Genomic DNA, 19,780 nt, shown 5'->3' on the forward strand with positions numbered 1-19,780 from the left:
AAACCCGTGTTCATTGAATCAATTATACCATCCAACCATCTCATCTTCTGTTGACCACTTCTCCTCCTGCCTTCAATCTTTCCCAGCATTAGGGTCTTTTCCAATGAGTTGGCTCTTCCCATCAAGTGGCCAAAGCATTGGAGCTTCAGTTTCAGCATCAGTCCTTCCAATTAATATTCAGGACTGATTGCCTTTAGGGTTGACTGGCTTGATCTCCTTGCTGTCCAAAGGACTCTCAAGAGTCTTCTCTAGAACCACAGGTTGAAAGCATCAATTCTTCAGCACGAAGCCTTATTTATGGTCCACCTCTCACATCCAGTAGTACATGACCACTGGAATAACTGTAGCTTTGACTTATACGGGCCTTTTTTGGCAAAGTGATGTCTCTGCTTTTTAATCTGCTGTCTAGGTTTGTCATAGCTTTTCTTCCAAGGAGCAACTGTCTTTTAATTTCATGGCTGTATTCACTGTCCTCAGTGATTTTGGAGCCCAATAAAATAAAGTTTGTCACTCTTTACATTTATTTCCCCATTTATGAAGTGATGGGACTAGATCTTCCTTTCTCATGATCTTCCTTTTTTGAATGCTGTTATGTTTTGTTTTTAATTGAAGGATAATTGCTTTTACAGAATTTTGTTGCTTTCTGTCAAACCTCAATATGAATCAGCCATAGGTATACAGATATCCCAGAGAAGGCAATGGCAACCCACTCCAGTACTCTTGCCTCTAAAATCCCATGGGCGGAGGAATCTGGTAGGCTGCAGCCCATGGGGTCATGAAGGCACTTACTGAGCGACTTCATTTTCACTTTCATGTATTGGAGAAGGAAATGGCAACCCACTCCAGTGTTCTTGCCTGGAGAATCCCAGGGATGGCGGAGCCTGGTGGGCTGCCATCTATGGGGTCGCACAGAGTCGGACATGACTGAAATGACTTAGCAGCAGCAGCAGCATACATATATCCCCTCCCTTTAGAACTTCCCTCCCATCTCCCTCCCCATCTAGGTTTATACAGAGCCCCTGTTTGAGTTTCCTTAGCTGTACAGCAAATTCCCACTGGATATTTTACATATGGTAATGTAAGTTTCCATGTTACTCTTTCCTTATATCTCACCCTCTCCTTCCATTTCCCCGTGTCGACAAGTCTATTATCTATGTCTGTTTCTCCATCACTGCCCTGTAAGTAAATTATTCAGTACCATTTGCCTAGATTCTATATATATGCATTAGAATATGATATTTATCTTCCTCTTTTTGACTTACTTCACTCTGTATTATAGCTTCTAGGTTATTCACCTCAGTAGAAATGACTCAAAGGCATTCCTTTTCATGGATTAGTAATATTCTATTGTGTATATGTACCACAACTTCTTTATCCATTCATCTGTCAATGGACATCTAGGTTGCCTCCATGTTCTAGGTATTGTAAATAGTGCTGCAATGAACAATGGCATACATGTGTCTTTTTCAATTTTGGTTTCCTCAGGGTATATGCCTAGGAGTGCGATTGCTGTGTCATACAGTTTTAAGCCAGCTTTTTCACTCTCCTCTCTCAACTTCATCAAGAGACTCTTTAGTTTCTCTTTACTTTCTGCCATTAAGGTAGTGTCATCTGCATATCTGAGGTTATTGATTTATCTCTCTACAATCTTAATCCTACCTTGTGCTTCATTGAGCCTGGCATTTGGCATGATCTAATCTAAGAATAGCAAGGAGAGATAAGAAAGCTTTCCTCAGTGATCAATGCAAAGAAATAGAGAGAAACAACAGAATGGGAAAGACTAGAGATCTCTTCAAGAAAACTAGAGATAACAAGGGAATATTTCATGCAAAGATGGGCTCAATAAAGGACAAAAATGGTATGGTCCTAACAGAAGCAGAATATATTAATAAGAGGTGGCAAGAATACACAGAAGAACTGTACAAAAAAGATGTTCATGACCAAGATAATCACGATGGTGTGACCACTCATCTAGAGCCAGATACCTTGGAATGTGAAGTCAAGTGGGCCTTAGAAAGCATCACTATGAACAAAGCTAGTGGAGGTGATGGAATTCCAGTTGAGCTATTTCAAATCCTGAAAGATGATGCTGTGAAAGTGCTGCACTCAATATGCCAGCAAATTTGGAAAACTCAGCAGTGGCCAGGGCTGGAAAAGGTCAGTTTTCATTTCAATCTCAAAGAAAGGCAATCCCAAAGAAAGCTCAAAGTACCACACAATTGCACTCATCTCACACGCTAGTAAAGTAATGCTCAAAATTCTCCAAGCCAGGCTTCAGCAATACGTGAACCGTGAACTTCCAGGATGTTCAAGCTGATTTCAGAAGAGGCAGAGGAACCAGAGATCAAATTCCCAACATCCACTGGATCATGGGAAAAGCAAGAGAGATCCAAAAAAAAACACATCTATTTCTGCTTTATTGACTCTGCCAAAGCCTTTGACTGTGTGGATCACAATAAACTGTGGGAAATTCTGACAGAGATGGAAATACCAGGCCACTTGACCTGCCTCTTAAGAAACCTATATGCAGGTTAGGAAGCAACAGTTTGAACTGGACATAGAACAACAGACTGCTTCCAAATAGGAAAAGGAGTACGTCAAGGCTGTGATATTTTCACCCTACTTATTTAACTTCTATGCAGAGTATATCATGAGAAATGCTGGGCTGGAAGAAGCACAGGCTGGAATCAAGATTGCCAGGAGAAATATCAAGAACCTCAGATATGCAGATGACACCACCCTTATGGAAGAAAGTGAAGAGGAACTAAAAAGCCTCTTGATGAAAGTGAAAGAGGAGAGTGACAAAGTTGGCTTAAAGCGCAACATTCATAAAACGAAGATCATGGTATCTGGTCCCATCACTTCATGGGAAATAGATAGGGAAACAGTGGGAACAGTGTCAGACTTTGTTTTTGGGGGCTCCAAAATCACGGCAGATGGTGACTGCAGCCGTGAAATTAAAAGATGCTTACTCCTTGGAAGGAAAGTTATGACCAACCTAGATAGCACATTAAAAAGCAGAGACATTACTTTGCCAGCAAAGGTCCATGTAGTCAAGGCTATGGTTTTTCCACTGGTCATGTATGGATGTGAGAATTGGACTGTGAAGAAAGCTGAGCGCCGAAGAATTGATGCTTTTGAACTGTGATGTTGGAGAAGACTCTTGAGAGTTCCTTAGACTGCAAGGAGATCCAACCCATCCATTCTAAAAGAGATCAGTCCTGGGTGTTCATTGGAAGGACTAATGCTAAAGCTGAAACTCCAATACTTTGGCCACCTCATGCGAAGAGTTGACTCATTGGAAAAGACCCAGATTCTGGGAGGGATTGGGGGCAGGAGGAGAAGGGAACGACAGAAGATGAGATGGCTGGACGGCATCACTGACTAGATGGACATGTGTTTGAGTGAAATCCGGGAGTTGGTGATGGACAGAGAGGACTGGCATGCTGTGATTCATGGGGTTGCAAAGAGTCAGACATGACTAAGCGACTGAACTGAACTGAATCTGCATATAAGTTAAATAAGCAGAGTGACAATAAACAGCCTTGACATATTCCTTTCCCAGTTTGGAACCAGGCCATTGTTCCATGTTCAGTTCTAACTGTAGCTTCTTGACTTGCATACAGGTTTCTCATGAGGCAGGTAAGATGACCTGGTGTTCTCAACTCTAAGAATTTTCTATGGATTGCTGTGATCCACACAGGAAATTATTTAGCATAGTCAAGGAAGCAGAACTTCTCCTAATAGCAGAAAATGTCTGTGTTTGTAGAACAGGGTTAAATGGGTGAATAGAATCATAAGGAAAGGGCTCCCCAGTGAGTGATTGGAAGGAAACAAAAGACCTTTGGAGGAACCTGTGTTAAAAAGTTAGAAGAGAAAATTCGGCAAAGACAAAATAGGCTCGGAATAAAAGGTTGAAAATACATTTCAGTTTGGGGCATCCCAGATGGCACAGTGGTCAAAAATCCACCTGTCAATGTATCATATAAAAGAGAAGCAAATTGAGTCTGATTTGGGAAGAAGCCCTGGAGTAGGCAATGTCAATCCACTCCAGTATTTTTGCCTGGAAGACTCCATGGACAGAGGACCCTCGCAGGCTGGTTGTGACTGAAAACTCATGCACATTTCAGTTTCACAGAATCAGGGAAAGTGTAAAATGAATGTGTAAAGTCAGGAAAAGTAGACCATAATTATGTGACAGCAACACAAAAATAAAAGTCTGGCACCTTCTATGTTGTTTCTGCCATCATTCTGTGCCTGGTAATTTGTAAGGAATATATTGTTTACTTGCCAAAACATATTGGAGGAGAAATATAAAGGTGGTTCAAGATTTGTAATATTTTTTGATTAATGGTGTGTGATAAGTGTAAACATGTCCTTTTGTTAAAAAATGTCACTGCTGCTTCAATTATGGTACTAAGGAGGTTAACTGTAGCCTTTGCTGTAAGACCTTGGAGAGCCTTGACATTAATGTTGATTCAAAGGACCCATATTTAGTCTACAAAAGCTGCTTGTAGTTATTACATAAATATGTAGAGATGGCACCTGGAATCAATCTTGATCCAGAAATCTCACAGAAATGCTAAAATATTCACACAGGTATCAAGGGTACCTGAGATTTCTCAGCTTTGTGACTAGCGGATATTGTGTGTAAAATGTCTTTTACGATCATTATTAAATAGTTTAACAAGCTCTAGCAGGACTTTAGCAGACTCAGGGCTTTTGAAAAAGAGGTTTTGGAATATGGAAGTAGCGCTAACTGTGTTTAATGCTTTTTTTCCCCCCAATAAAGCATATCATATATATGCACATTTAGAATGAGGAAAATTGCTCCTACAGAAAATATATATCATGCTTATGATACACTTAGAAAATTCTTAATGCTTTTATTTAGAGGCTTCCCAGGTGGCACAGTGGTAAAGAATCTGCTTGCCAGTGCGCAGGACGCAGGAGGCTTGGGTTTGATCCCTGGGTGGGGAAGTTCCCCTGGAGAAGAAAATGGCAGCAAACTTCAGTATTCTTGCCTTGAGAACCCCATGGACAGAGGAGCCTGGTGGGCTACAGTCCATGGGGTCACAAAGAGTCGGACACGACTGAAGCAACTGAGTATGAGTATAATAAAACTCTGTGGGAGAGGGAGAGGGTGGGAAGATTTGGGAGAATGGCATTGAAACATGTAAAATATCATGTATGAAACGAGATGCCAGTCCAGGTTCAATGCACGATACTGGATGCTTGGGGCTGGTGCACTGGGATGACCTGGAGGGATGGTATGGGGAGGGAGGAGGGAGGAGGGTTCAGGAGGGGGAGCACATGTATACCTGTGATGGATTCATTTTGATGTTTGGCAAAACTAATACAATTATGTAAAGTTTAAAAATAAAATAAAATTTAAAAAAAAGTGCTTCTCAAGTGAATTTCTCAGTTTCTAGCATTCTTTCTTATTCTGTCTATATAGGGGTTAAATTGCTCAAAGTCTAAATTATGGGTAATAAAAATATTATTCCATTCATTTTAACTCATTTGCATTTCTTTGAGTTATTTTAAATTCTAAAAAATCATATAAATATTTAAAATAAAGTTGGTAATGCAATTTTGTCACTAAAAGCCAGTTACTCTTAGTGATGTTCTACTTTAATCTAGTTAATGAAGAAATTATTTATCCATAAAGAGGAGCAATCCACAAAAAACTATAATTATTATTATTGATTCTATATAAAGTTGATACCAACTTGATCAGTTTTAAATATTATTTATGATTAAGAATTGGTGGGCCTTTAAGATGTTTATAATATTTTTTTTTTTCTCTCAAGAAGCACACTACTTTCACTAAATAAATGTTTTGGTGCCATATAATTCCAAGCCATTAATGAAAGTTTATTTACAAAATGTTTCTTTTCTTGATAGTCTAAATAAGAAAATAAAAAATATTTGTTATTTCATAAATTGGACTTATATATTTTTTTATTGAAGTTCATAATTATGCAATTTTTTCACAAGTTTTGTATTTTGGGAGTGATTCTGTTCCTGTCAGATTCTGCCCATTGTTGATAACACTCACATATTCAACACACAACATACGTGCTTACCTTAGTGAATATTAGATTAACACCAATATACAGAAAGAAGATTTATGAAATTAAAATAAAATACCAAATTTTCCTTATTTAATTTTAACTTGGCCTAATTCCTGGCTATATGACCTTAAGCAACCTACTACCCTCTGAGAATTTCAGATTTCTTCTCTTAAAAATGGGATTATTAACTTTCAGTTTTCTTGTGAAGATTAGAGATTTTCTTCTCTTAAAAATGGGATTATTAACTTTCAGTTTTCTTGTGAAGATTAGAGATAATGTTCACCATGCACCTGCAAAACTTAGGTGCTCAATGATTGGTACCTGTCAGCAGTAAATGAAATTGAGATCAGCAGCTATACCTTCCTCCTACAAAGATACCCAGGAGGAAGCTAGTGGTTGTAGGGATACTACTATGAACATGTTGACTTTTTACATCATTGACAGAAACTTTGATTAATCCTACAGCACTAATTCAGTGTATGCCAAGATCAGAACAGTTATGCAGTTTTTAGCAATCCCACCTTAAATTCAAAGACTCAGATAAAAAAGAAATTTTCAAAAGCCAGGCAGAAGATCTGTCAATCTGTGTAAAATATTACAGGAGGACAAGTTTTCATTAAGCTTTTCCCAATGTAACACTTCAATCTGTGAGAGTGAAGAGAAGGTACCTGAAGGATATAGGACACAAGATCAGCGTCCTAAAATGAAATTTCAAATGATTTCTCTCCTTCAATAGATTTGTTTTGTCCTTGACCTAATTTCTATGCTAATTTATAGGGTTTAAAATTGCTTCATTCTTGGCAAAGCCCATACTTCTCCCTTCTTTCAACTCTCCCAGGGGCTGACTCTAGGGAACAAGGCTAGATGATACACATACATCATCAGTAAACTGCATTTAGTTAACTGTTCATTATTCAGCAACTGCTGATCCACTTTGTGGATTTTGCATGTCCTTCATTTAGTCTTCTCCTCAATCCTGCTACCTTTCTTTTGATGATTTCACTGCTCATTATCACCTCTACCAGAAGCAAGAAGGAAGAATGTGAAATTTAAATGAATCGAAAATGACTTTGAAATTTATTTTAAGGATAAGGAGAGAAAGTTGAGAATGTGATCTAAAATTAGATCTGGAGTTTTCTGATGACTTCATCCAGCTATACTTATCCCTTTTAAAGTGCTCCTAATGGAGTTCTGGAAATAAAAAGACAGTTCAATTCTACTACATTCCTTCCTCTTGGAAAACAGAGGAAAAGAAGAGATATGTGAAATCTACTTATACAAAGTTTCTAAAACAAAAAGGAAAGTACTATTCAGAATCAGTTCAGTTCAAGTCAGTTCAGTCACTCTGTCATGTCCAACTCTTTGCAATCCCATGGATCACAGCACGCCAGGCCTCCCTGTCCATCACCAACTATTCAGAATAGACCAATGCTTAACAAAAGTCACCTTTATAAGTTGCACAGTACAGTGGTAAATGTTTTAGAATACAATTTTGTATTACAGTAAATTAGCTTATGTGTGCCCCTTTCATACAAATAATGCAAGATAAATACATATTTATTTCCTAACTATCCAGTTTTCTTAGCTGAAGAACCAATGTGTTTACTTTCTATTAGCCTTACAATTAATTCTTAGTTGTGTAGGGAAAAACACAACAGGATTTTTTCAAAGTTTGCTTTACTTGAACAATAATTTACTGAAATTAGTGATGATGATTATTTAGACGGTAAGTCCATGTCTGACTCTTGCGACTTCATGGACTGTAGCCCACTGGGCTTCTCTGTCCATGGAATCCTCCAGGCAAGAATACTGGATATGGGTTGCCATTTCCTTCTTCAGGGGATCTTCCCGACCCAGGAATCGAACCTGGGTCCCCTGCACTACAGGCAGATTCTTTACCGACTGAGCTATGAGAGAAGCTATTATTGTTTCTTTAAAATGTTTGTAAAATTTTAAAATTAATAAAATATAAAACAAAATAACCAGTTCTTATGGCAATGTTTAACAGTAGGATTTGGGAAATAATAGATAGTAAAAAAAAAAAAAAAAGTAAAGGTCTTTTACTAAGCTATCCTCTAATATTGGGGAGATAATCCTGAGGCCAAAATCTACTACTATTTTAAGAAATAGTGTTTTGAGGATTCTCATTAGCTAGGGACCATCTTTCTTGCTCTCAACTAATACATAAAATGAGGACTAACTAGGAGATTCATAGTTATTCAGACCCTCTCAAGTATACACATGCTTTCAAGTATACACATATTCATCAGTAAAAAAAAAAAAATCATAATATATGTTGTTTACAAGTTGTGAGAAGATCTAAGCTAGCACCCCACTCCAGCACTCTTACCTGGAAAATCCCATGGACAGAGGAGCCTGGTAGGCTGCAGTCCATGGGGTCGCTAAGAGTCGGACACGACTGAGTGACTTCACTTTCACTTTTCACTTTCATGCATTGGAGAAGGAAATGGCAACTCACTCCAGTGTTCTTGCCTGGAGAATCCCAGGGACGGGCGAGCCTGGTGGGCTGCTGTCTATGGGGTCACACAGAGTCGGACATGACTGAAGCGACTTAGCAGCAGCAGCAGCCAAACACTGAGAAGTTCGTGTGTGTGTGTGTGTGTGTGTGTGTGTGTGTGTGTGCGTGCGCGTGCTCATGCATGCTCAGTCGTGTCTGATTCTTTGCAAACCCATGCCAGGCTGCAGCCCATCAGACTCCTCTGTCTGTGGAGTTTTTCCAGCCAAGAATGCTGGAGTGGGTTGCCATTTCCAACTCCAGGTATCTTCCCAACCCAGGGACTGAACCTATATCTCTTGCATCTCCTGCATTGGCTGGTAGATTCTTTACCACAACACCACCTGGGAAGCACATGTACATGTTTAGGAAACAATATTTGACTAAAGAGGTTTTTACTTCAGAAAGGTCTCAGATAGAAAATCTATGTCTACAATAGTGTTTTTCTCATTGTTGATGAGTGATAAATGCTTGTTGACTCAGCCCCAGGGATCGAACTGATGTCTCCTTCATTAGCAGGCAGATGTTTACTACTGAGCCACCAGGAAAGAATGCTGGAGTGGGTGAGCATGCCCTTCTCTAAGGGATCTTCCTGACTTGGAGATTGAACCCAGGTCTTCTGTATTGCAGGGAGATTCTTTACCATATATTTACAATGATTATATAATATATTTACATGTTATTAAATGTCCCACATATACTGTAATATTCACATTTATTACATATCTACGTGAACATTATACATATACAACATATTTTAAGACATCTAAAGTGACTGCTAAAATCTGTATACGAGACAGCAAAAGAGGCACAGATGTATAGAACAGTCTTTTGGACTCTATGGGAGAGGGAAGGGGGGATGATTTGGGAGAAAGGAATTGAAACATGTATAATATCATGTAAGAAACAAATCACCAGTCCAGGTTTGATGCAGGATACAGGAAGCTTGGGGCTGATGCACTGGGATGACCCAGAGGGATGGTATGGGGAGGGAGGTGGGAGGGGGGTTCAGGATTGGGAACACGTGTACACCTGTGGTGGATTCATGTTGATATATGGCAAAACCAACACAATATTGTAAAGTAATTAGCCTCTAATTAAAATAAACAAATTTAAATTTAAAAAAATAAAAAATAAAATCATATATTAACACACAAAAAACAAAATAATCTTTTTTTTCTTTTTTATTGAAGTATAGTTGATTTACAATGTTGTGTTAGTTTCTGGTATAAGTGATTCAGTTACACACACACACACATATATATACATATTCTTTTCATATTCTTTTCCATATTGATTTATTACAGGATATTGGATATAGTTCCCTGTCCTATACAATAAGACCTTATTGTTTGTCCGTTCTCTACATAATAGTTTGCATCTGCTAGTCCCAAACTCCCAATCCAACCCTTCGCAGAACTCCGTACTCCTTGGCAACCCCAAGTCTCTTCTCTGTGCCTGTGAGTCTGTTTCTGTTTGGTAAGTTAATTTCTGTTGCATTTTAGATTCCACATATAAGTGATATCATTTAGTATCTGTCTTTCTGACTTACTTCACTTAGCATGATAATCTTTCGGTCCATCCATGTAGCTGCAAAGGACATAATTTCTTACTTTTTGTGGCTTAGTAATATTCCATGTCTTCTTTATTCAGTCATCTGTCAATGGATATTTAGGTTGTTTCCTTGTCTTCACTTCTGTGAACAGTGCTTCTATAAATATAAGGGTGCTTGTGTCTTTTCAAATCACAGTTTGGATATATGCCCAAAAGTGGGATTGCTGGATTATACAGCAACTCTGTTTTTAGTGTTTTGAAACCTCCATATAGTTCTTCACAGTAATTATACCAATTTGCATTCCCACCACAGTGGAGGTGAATTCCATTTTCTTCAAGAATATTATTACTTATTTGTACATTTTTAAATAATTATCATCCTGAATAGTGTGAGTTGGTACCTCAATGTAGTCTTTATTTGCATAAAGTAGTCTTCAAATAAGGTCATATGCCTAATTTGTATTTATTTATAATCTTGAATAACCAGAATGTGGTTCAAAATAAGTTTAATTGTCTGTATATGCATTAATCACATGAAATGTTATGGATAGCATACTGTCATTTAAATACTTTAAATGATATTATCAGAGTTAACTGAAAAATACAAACAAAAACTACCTGGAAAACATAACACTTCACAATTTTAGGAGTTTTAGGGTATGTTTGTTAAATGTACGAAGTTTTATAGACACTTGCAAGGTCACAGAAAATAAAGAGATGAAACCTCAAGGAGAGAATGCTTGCAATAAATGAAAATTATTATTAACCTTCTGCATTATGCTGTGATAAAATAAAGATCAAACTAACCTATGTATCATTATGTAATTTCTATCAAAGACATATATCTGGTAAGCTAGTTCTATCATATATGTGTATGTAGTGTGTATGGGTATTTTTATATGAAATTGAAGCAGAGAGATCTGATGGCTTGCCTAAAGTCACACAGTAACTTCATAACAACCTAGAGAAGGTATCCAAATCCCCTGGTCAGCTCAGTGTCATCTATTTCATCAAGTTGTTTTCTTTGTCTATAGAAAAAATAAGCTTGGGAGGCTTATAATCTAGCTGTTCTTCTAAACTGATTTTTACAGAACACCTGGGAAGCAGGCCCAGAGCAAATGAGACATCTGAGAAGTTCATAAGTATTATTTTCAAGGGGTTAATAGCATAGAAGCTCTCTAAGTCTTCCTTAGAAAGAAATATGTGACACCAGATACCAGGTCACAGAGCTGGCTCATAAGGAACAGGAGTTTGGGGACACTTTCACAGTGCCAAGTTAAGAAGATACAAGAGAAGAAAAAAAGGAATTTGCTCTTTTCTTTTTATTTCTAAGCTCGTTTACAGTTTAAACCTGCATGAAATCTCTACTTAGATCTTCAGAGGAAAGATAATAAGTAGCTCAGTTAATAGTTTGGGATGTGTCATGTAAGATGCTACCCCAAATTGTGCTGGCCTTGATGACAAACTTCCATGAAGAAACTTTGCAATAATCACAACAACTTAAAGCAAAGGTGGTTATTACTGTCTCAGACATTATCTCCAGAATGTTTAATTTCTGTGTTTTGACTTATAATTTATATGGTCATGCTTTATAGAAACACTAGAGAAAATTATTGTTGATTGTAGTGTCCTTCTAGACAAAGGATAAACTAAAGAAAACAAATCCCAAATTTTCACCAAAATAGAAGGTCTTAACCTGTTGGGGAGGGGATAACCTGTAAGGAAATATAGTCTACCACTGTTGCTATCTGTACAGATGTAGAATTAATTCAGATTGTATGTCTAAGCTGTATGTATCCTGACTTTGGATGGATTGCCTAATTCTGCTCATGTGCCTCAAACTTCCAGAAGCTGTGAGTATTGTGTGATGACATAAATTAAACACATTTCAGAAGCAGCTTTCTTCTGATTTTTGAAGTTGGTTATGTTTCAACTTCAGATTCCAAAGTAATTATTTACCAATCATGTGGTAAAAGTTCAGCTGTAGGGCAGAACAAGCAGCTCAGGAAGCAAGGAGAGGCAAAGCATACTTCTCTGACTGTTTTGTTTACCAACTGTGTGATGGCCTTGCACCTACCTGTACATGTTCATGTGTGTTTACCACTTCATCAGCATTACAATTTCACTTCAAAGAGCTTAAAGGAGCTAATTTTATAAGCCAGACTTGTATTATAAGAAGTTTTGTTTGTGAACTCCATGTATAGCTACACTAACGCAATAAGAAGCTGTTACACACACCAGGTTTTCTGATGTAGTGTGGCATCAATATTTAGGACTTTTGTGTCTCTAGGATTGGTAGAGATGAGGAGAAAATAGGAGGTGTTAGAAGCAAAACAATTAGCTCTGCTAAGCAATTTATATTCTATTCAGCATACAGTAGAAGAAGAAAAAAATTAAAGTGGACCCTATGGAAAACATAGGATGTCAGATCTTTCTCCAAACCAAGAGAAAGACTTTTCTATTCCAGGCTCAGTGGTTAGTTACTCATCGGGAGGGCTTTATGTTTAAGACAGTACGCAGGATATATGAAAACCTAGTGGTGAAGTGAAATGTCTACTCTGGGAAAGGCCAATGGTCTTTCCCATTAGGCACCCTGCAGATCAAAGAGTGTTTCACAGATTTAATACACTGTGGTTTCTCAGTGTATTAAGATACATACAGCCCTGGTTGTATAAATTAGAATTTTGTCATATGTCTAGTGCCAGAGTCAAAGGGGCTATCCAGGCATTTTGCACCACACTCCTGCAGTATTCCTTTCCCAGTAAGCATTCCAAGAAAAAAAAAAAAAAAAAAAAACACCAATAACCTGAAGTAGCCTTTATTTCTAAAAAGCCTAGACTTCAGTAAAGAAAAGGAAGAAAGATAGTCATGTCCAACTCTTGCGACGACCTTATAGACTATAGCCTGACAGGCTTCTCTGTCCACAGGATTCTCCAGGCAAGAATACTGGAGTGGGTTGCCATTTCCTCCTCTAGGGGATATTCCCAACCTAGGAATCGAACCCAGATTTCCAGCATTGCAGGCAGATTCTTTACCAACTGAGCTATGCGGGAAGCCCCAGGCTTCAGTAAGTGCGCTGTAAAAAAAAACAAAAAACAAACAAACAACAACAACAAAAAACACCTCTTTTCCTTAGAGAAATATGGTAAAATTGCTTGCAGGTAGAACCACTTGTGCTACCAAGCAATAGTTTCCACCCTCCTCTTTGGCTCTTTACCTCAGCCAGAAGCCGCGACTCTCTTAAAAACCACAAGGCAGATACCCAAGGACGCTTGCGCCTACGACATGGAAAGTGCCGCCACCAACAGCGAAGCTTCAAAATTAAAGCATATTGAAATGTTCACCGAGTTCCCACATTTGCTTCTTAGCTTGAGACCGCCTTACAAAGAGCTTGAAATCCCTTCCCTCCGCAGAGAAAGTGGGGTTTCTTCCTCCTTGCAAATATTGCTGAATCCAAGTCTCCGATGAACTGGTGGCAAAGCTGGCATTTGGGGATCGCGCCTATGGTTGCTTTGTAGCGCGGACTTGCTATTCGGATATAAATGCATACTTATTCTCCATTCGGATATGAATGCATACTTATTTACTCGCTATGCTCTATTCGGATATAAATGCAGAGTTATTTATTTAATCTAATTTTCCCTCTCACATTTTCAACCTGTGGACTTGGGTCCTGACTGGTGCTGTGAGGAGAGAGGCCGGGGCCATGCTCCTGGAGCCGGACCAGGTAGAGCCTAGCCGCGGTCTTCCGAGGCAAGTCCCAGCTCCGGCTCCTCAGGCCGGGTCTGGACGTGCCCACGTGCGGAGCAGGAAATCACGACCGTGCCCCAGCGCCCCCACGCCTTTCTGGCCTCCAGGAACTGCTGCCCTTGATTGACAAGCCGGGGACTATTGGCTGAAGTTCCCCCCGCGATTTGCATGCCCAGAGAGGGAGTGTCCTCTGCCGCCCTCCTGCGCCACCGCGCAGCCCGCAGCCTCCCGGGGAATGCGCGGCGGCGGGGATGCGTGCGGCTCACAGGCCGGGGCAGTAAGCTGGAGTCGGGCGACCTGGCGCCCGCGCCCGGATATGGGGAGTCTCAGTCGTCCTAGCAGCAGCGCCAGCCACGGAAACCTGCCGGTAAGGGTTGAGATCCAGGAGTCCCGCGGCCCTGACAGGGTGCAGCACCGTGGTGCCGTTCCTACTCCTTTACGTTTTTCAAATCTTTTTACCTTATTCCAAACTTCACGGGAAGGTTGAGGGGAGGGAAAGGGAGTTTGGGATAATGTCTCTTCATGTTAGCAAGGAATAGGCAAGTCCTTGGGTAATAAGAAGTTTCTGAAGCACGAATGGAAGAAGACGAGGTGAAAGGGGTTAGGGTGTGCTCATATGGCTTTAAGATAGAGGGGTTTCTTTGGCCGGCATCTGGCTTTGACTGTCTACTGCAACTGACGAATTGTTTTTGCATTTCGTTTTCCGCGTTTGCTACTCTTTACCTAGGAAGGAGGATTAGTGAGAGCTTATCATTGGGTGGAAATTCAGATCTTTTCGATTTGATTTTAGGTACGTGTTAAAACGAAGATCAATTCTTCAGACCTAAAGGGTTTATTTAGTGGAGTAGGGAGTCCGAGGGGCTAGAGTGTCTATGTTTTTATTGTTGTGGTTGTTGTTGTTATCGGTCTCATAGCAAGGGATGTAAGACATTTCGCGTTCCTGGGACCTTAGCTGTAGAAACATTTCAGTGGGAAAAAATAAAGAGCCCACTTCTCGGTCCTCTCCACTACCAGCCCCCTCCCTCCCCGTGACCTACCCTGCCGCGCGGTGCAGTCCCTCCACCATACTGCCCGGGGCGCTTGATGGTTTGGGATTCTGAACCTTTACTGAGTGAGGGTGATGGGGAACCGGGCGAGAGCCGGGGTGGGTGGGGTGCGGTGCAGAAAGTAAACAGAAAATAAGTTTTGGAGACAGCGTTGCCGCGCAGATCTCTCCCTTGCAGCAAGTTTCCTCTTAACCCTGTTTTGACTGGAGCCTTTGCCTTTGAGAATGGGGATGGAGCCGGAAGAAGCCCGGGGCACGCGTTCTGACTCCAATTCCGCGTGTATGTAACAAGCCTTCTCTCCCCCCACTCCCTCGCCCCCCACCCCGCCCCATTCAGCATCTGCTTCTGTTCTTCCTCTTCGTGGGACCGTTCAACTGTCTGGCGAGTTACAGCCGGGCCACAGAGATTCTGTACAGCCTGAACGAGGGGCTGCCGGCAGGGGTGCTCATCGGCAGCCTGGCGGAGGACCTGCGGCTGCTGCCCGGCGCAGGGGGGCAGGACCTGCTGTCTCAGTCGCCTCAGCACAGCGTCGCCGAGAGGAACCCTCCTCTCTCCTTCAGCCTGGCCTCCCAGGGGCTGAGTGGCCAGTACGTGACCCTAGACAACCGCTCAGGGGAGCTACACACTTCTGCCCAGGAGATCGACCGGGAGGCCTTGTGTCTTGAAGGAGGCGGAGGGATTGCCTGGGGGAGCAGCATTTCCATCTCCTCTTCGCCTTCTGCTGACTCTTGTCTTTTGCTTCTGGATGTCCTAGTCCTGCCTCAGGAATACTTTAGGTTTGTGAAGGTAAAAATCGCTATCCGGGACATCAATGACAATGCCCCGCGGTTCCCTATTTCCCAAATATCAGTTTGGGTCCCAGAAAATGCACCTGTAAACACCCGGCTGGCCATAGAGCATCCCGCAGTGGACCCAGATATGGGCACTAATGGTGTTCAGACCTACCGGTTGCTGGACTACCATCGTATGTTCACCCTGGACGTGGAGGAGAATGAGAATGGGGAGCGCACCCCCTATCTAATTGTCATGGGACTGTTGGACAGAGAGACCCAGGACCAGTATGTGAGCGTCATCATAGCTGAGGATGGTGGGTCTCCACCACTGATAGGCAGTGCCACCCTCACCATTGGAATAAGTGACATTAATGACAATTGCCCACTCTTCACAGACTCACAAATCAACATCACTGTGTATGGGAATGCTACTGTGGGCACACCAATTGCAGCTGTTCAGGCTGTGGACAGAGACTTGGGAAACAATGCTCAGATCACCTACTCTTACAGTCAGAAAGTTCCACAAGCATCCAAGGATTTATTCCATTTGAATGAAAACACCGGGGTCATTAAACTTTTCAGTAAGATTGGAGGAAGTGTTCTGCAAACACACAAGCTCACCATCCTTGCTAATGGGCCAGGCTGCATCCCTGCTGTGATCACTGCCCTGGTGACTATTATCAAAGTCATTTTCAGGCCACCTGAAATCGTCCCTCGTTATATAGCAAATCAAATAGATGGTATTATTTACCTGAAAGAATTGGAACCTGTTAACACTCCAATTGCATTCTTTACCATAAGAGATCCAGAAGGTAAATACAAGGTGAACTGCTATCTGGATGGTGAAGGACCATTTAGGTTATTGCCCTACAAACCATACAGTAATGAGTATCTTCTAGAAACGACAAAACCTATGGATTATGAGCTACAGCAATTCTATGAAATAGCCATAGTGGCTTGGAACTCTGAGGGATTTCAAGTCAAAAAAATGATTAAAGTGCAACTTTTAGATGACAATGATAATGCTCCTGTTTTCCTTCAACCCTTGGTAGAACTAACCATTGAAGAAAATAATGCACCCAATGCCTTTTTGACTAAGCTAGATGCTACAGATGCTGACAGTGGAGAGAGGGGCCAAGTTTCATATTTTCTGGGACCTGATGCTCCATCATATTTTTCCTTAGACAGTGTCACAGGAATTCTGACAGTTTCTACTCAGCTGGATCGAGAGGAGAAAGAAAAGTATAGGTACACAGTCAGAGCTGTTGACTCTGGGAAGCCACCCCAAGAATCAGTAGCTACTGTGGTTATCACAGTGTTGGATAAAAATGACAACAGCCCTAGGTTCATCAACAAGGACTTCAGCTTCTTTGTGCCAGAAAATTTTCCAGGATACGGTGAAATTGGAGTAATTAGTGTCACAGATGCCGATACTGGGCAAAACGGATGGGTCGCTCTCTCCGTGGTGAACCAGAGTGATATTTTTGTCATAGACACTGGAAAGGGCCTGCTGAGAGCTAAAGTCTCTTTGGACAGAGAGCAGCAAAGCTCCTACACTTTGTGGGTTGAAGCCGTTGATGGGGGTACGCCTCCCCTCTCCTCTACTGCAAAAATCACAATTCTCCTTCTAGACATTAACGACAACCCGCCTCTCGTTTTATTTCCTCAGTCTAACATGTCCTACTTGTTGGTGTTGCCTTCTACTCTCCCTGGCTCACTAGTTACAGAGGTCTATGCAGTTGACAAAGACACAGGCATGAATGCTGTCATAGCCTATAGCATCATAGGGAGAAGAGGGCCTAGGCCCGAATCCTTTAGAATTGACCCTAAAACTGGCAACATTACTTTGGAAGAGGCATTGCTGCAGACAGATTATGGGCTCCATCGTTTATTGGTGAAAGTGAGTGATCATGGTTATCCAGAACCTCTCCATTCCACGGTTATGGTGAATCTATTTGTCAATGACACTGTCAGTAATGAAAGCTACATTGAGAATCTTCTAAGAAAGGAACCAGAAATTAGCATAGAGGAGAAAGAACCACAGATTTCAATAGAACCAACTCATAGGAAAGCTGAATCCGTGTCCTGTATGCCCACATTAGTAGCTCTATCTGTAATAAGCTTGAGTTCTATCACATTCTTAACAGGGATGGGCATATATATCTGTTTAAGGAGAGAGAAGAAACACCATAGGGAGGATGAAAATTTGGAAGTACAAACTCCATTAAAAGGAAAAATTGACTTGCATATGAGAGAGAGGAAACCAATGGATATTTCTAATATTTGATTTTTTTTTTTTTGCTGTGGAATAGAAGAGATATTTCAACTGATTTCGGGGATTTCTCACCACCAAAACAAGAATGTGGATGGCAGTTGGAATGAAGGACATCTAATTTATAACTTGTACTATATTGTAAATAGCTGTTTACAGGTTTTTAAATTCAAAATCAGAAGTTATAATATGTGTACAGAAATTTTTAAATGAAATTGGTACTAACAGCTATGGAGCTGTTATTTAGAAAATCTTGGACATGATTTGCAGCCTTCATACACCAAGCAGATGATTGTTAAAACCTAGGAACAAGGTAAGAAAATGTACATTGCATTTTTTGTCTAAAAAGTCCTTTAACCACAAGAGGGCTTCAACTGCTCCTTTGCAGGGAACTATTTTAAGGTATTGTACATGACAGTTGTACATGAAATTAATGAAAGAGTCTATTTTAAATATATTGTTTTTAACATTAAACAAAGATGAGATTAAATGGGATTTCACCCTACTTAAATATATGATTAAAAAGAAAATAAATGCATTTGTAAACAGAATGTTTATTACTTCACAAATGCATCATGTATAATTTGAAATAGAAGGCATCTTTAATTTGAAAAAGAAGGCATCTGTGAAGAAGCACAGTTCTTTTTTAGCAAGGATAAATATTTTGCCATGTGTTAAAGATCTGATGTGCTGAAGAATAATCCACTTTCTGTGTACTCTCGTGGCTTTCTATTTGCTTTACCACTGCATTTACTGTTAATACAGGAAATTCTTTCTTAAAGAAAATGTAACTAGAAGCTATGTCCAAGAAAAACAACCAGAAGCAAAGATATGTTTCAATCCTTAGTTGCTTAATAGGTATTTATGACATTTTGATGCTTTCACAACTTGTCAGTAGTACTTTATATTTGGGCTTTGTGTTAGATCTTATATACTTAAATTCATGTGTTACATAAAAAAAAAGAAACCTTATTAAAATTATTCTAGAAGCTGGTGGACACTATCTGTTGTTTTAGCAGGACCTTTTCTATGAAAGTTATACTTATCATTTTATTGTTGTTTAGGTTTGTTGGCTACCATTTCTGGCTTCCTTTCTTTGGCTTTGGATTAGTTCCAAGAGTTTATTTGTAAGCCCAGCAGCAGACCTCTTTGATAATTTAGCTTTTACTGAATGCTTTGCAGTGAAGCAAGCTGGTTTATCAGTGATTGATCACCCTCACTTTATTGTGTGAGCTGGAAATTTTATTTTATATGAGAGCTATAGCAAAATTATCTGTGTAAACAAAGAATTTATTAGCTTAAATTGGATCATTCTACTTTTTGGCATCATGTGTCTGTACTGTACCAAAAGTGTTTATATATCTGCAAATTAAAGGTATATATTTTCATAATTTTCTCATTTTTACTATTTTATATTTGAACATGGGTTTGTTGTTTTACTGAAGTGCCCATTAATAGAATTCATCTGCTTTTAAATATAAATATGAGTAAATTTTAAATATTATGTTATGCTAAAGTTTACATTATACTAATTTATTACTTAAATAAACATTGGGTAAATTATTAAACATATGTGTAATTATAGACATATATATATGTCTGTGTGTGTGTGTGTATCATAGACAAAGACTGTGGTTATGTACTTGATAGTTCATATGAAAATTTATAGCCATGCATGTGTACATGCATATTTATTTACTATGACTTAGAAACAAGTATAAACACTCATTTTAATTTCATATTCTCTATTAACTCTGTTATAAACTTCAATTTTAAAATAAAAACACATTGCA

At 39.9% G+C, this 19,780-nt stretch overlaps 1 protein-coding gene across 1 annotated transcript; it reads left to right on the forward strand.

The window, feature by feature from the left end:
• The first annotated feature begins 13,420 nt into the window (after nucleotides 1–13,420).
• PCDH20 (protocadherin 20) lies at nucleotides 13,421–19,555 on the forward strand. The gene is made up of 2 exons (XM_027557097.1): nucleotides 13,421–14,263; nucleotides 15,279–19,555. Exons 1-2 carry the CDS (start codon nucleotides 14,132–14,134, stop codon nucleotides 18,000–18,002), a joined length of 2,856 nt encoding a protein of 951 aa, XP_027412898.1. The 5' UTR covers nucleotides 13,421–14,131; the 3' UTR covers nucleotides 18,003–19,555.
• Nucleotides 19,556–19,780: the final 225 nt, after the last annotated feature.

Source organism: Bos indicus x Bos taurus, chromosome 12, assembly GCF_003369695.1.
Source record: "Bos indicus x Bos taurus breed Angus x Brahman F1 hybrid chromosome 12, Bos_hybrid_MaternalHap_v2.0, whole genome shotgun sequence".
In the NCBI taxonomy this organism is placed as follows: Eukaryota; Metazoa; Chordata; class Mammalia; order Artiodactyla; family Bovidae; genus Bos; species Bos indicus x Bos taurus.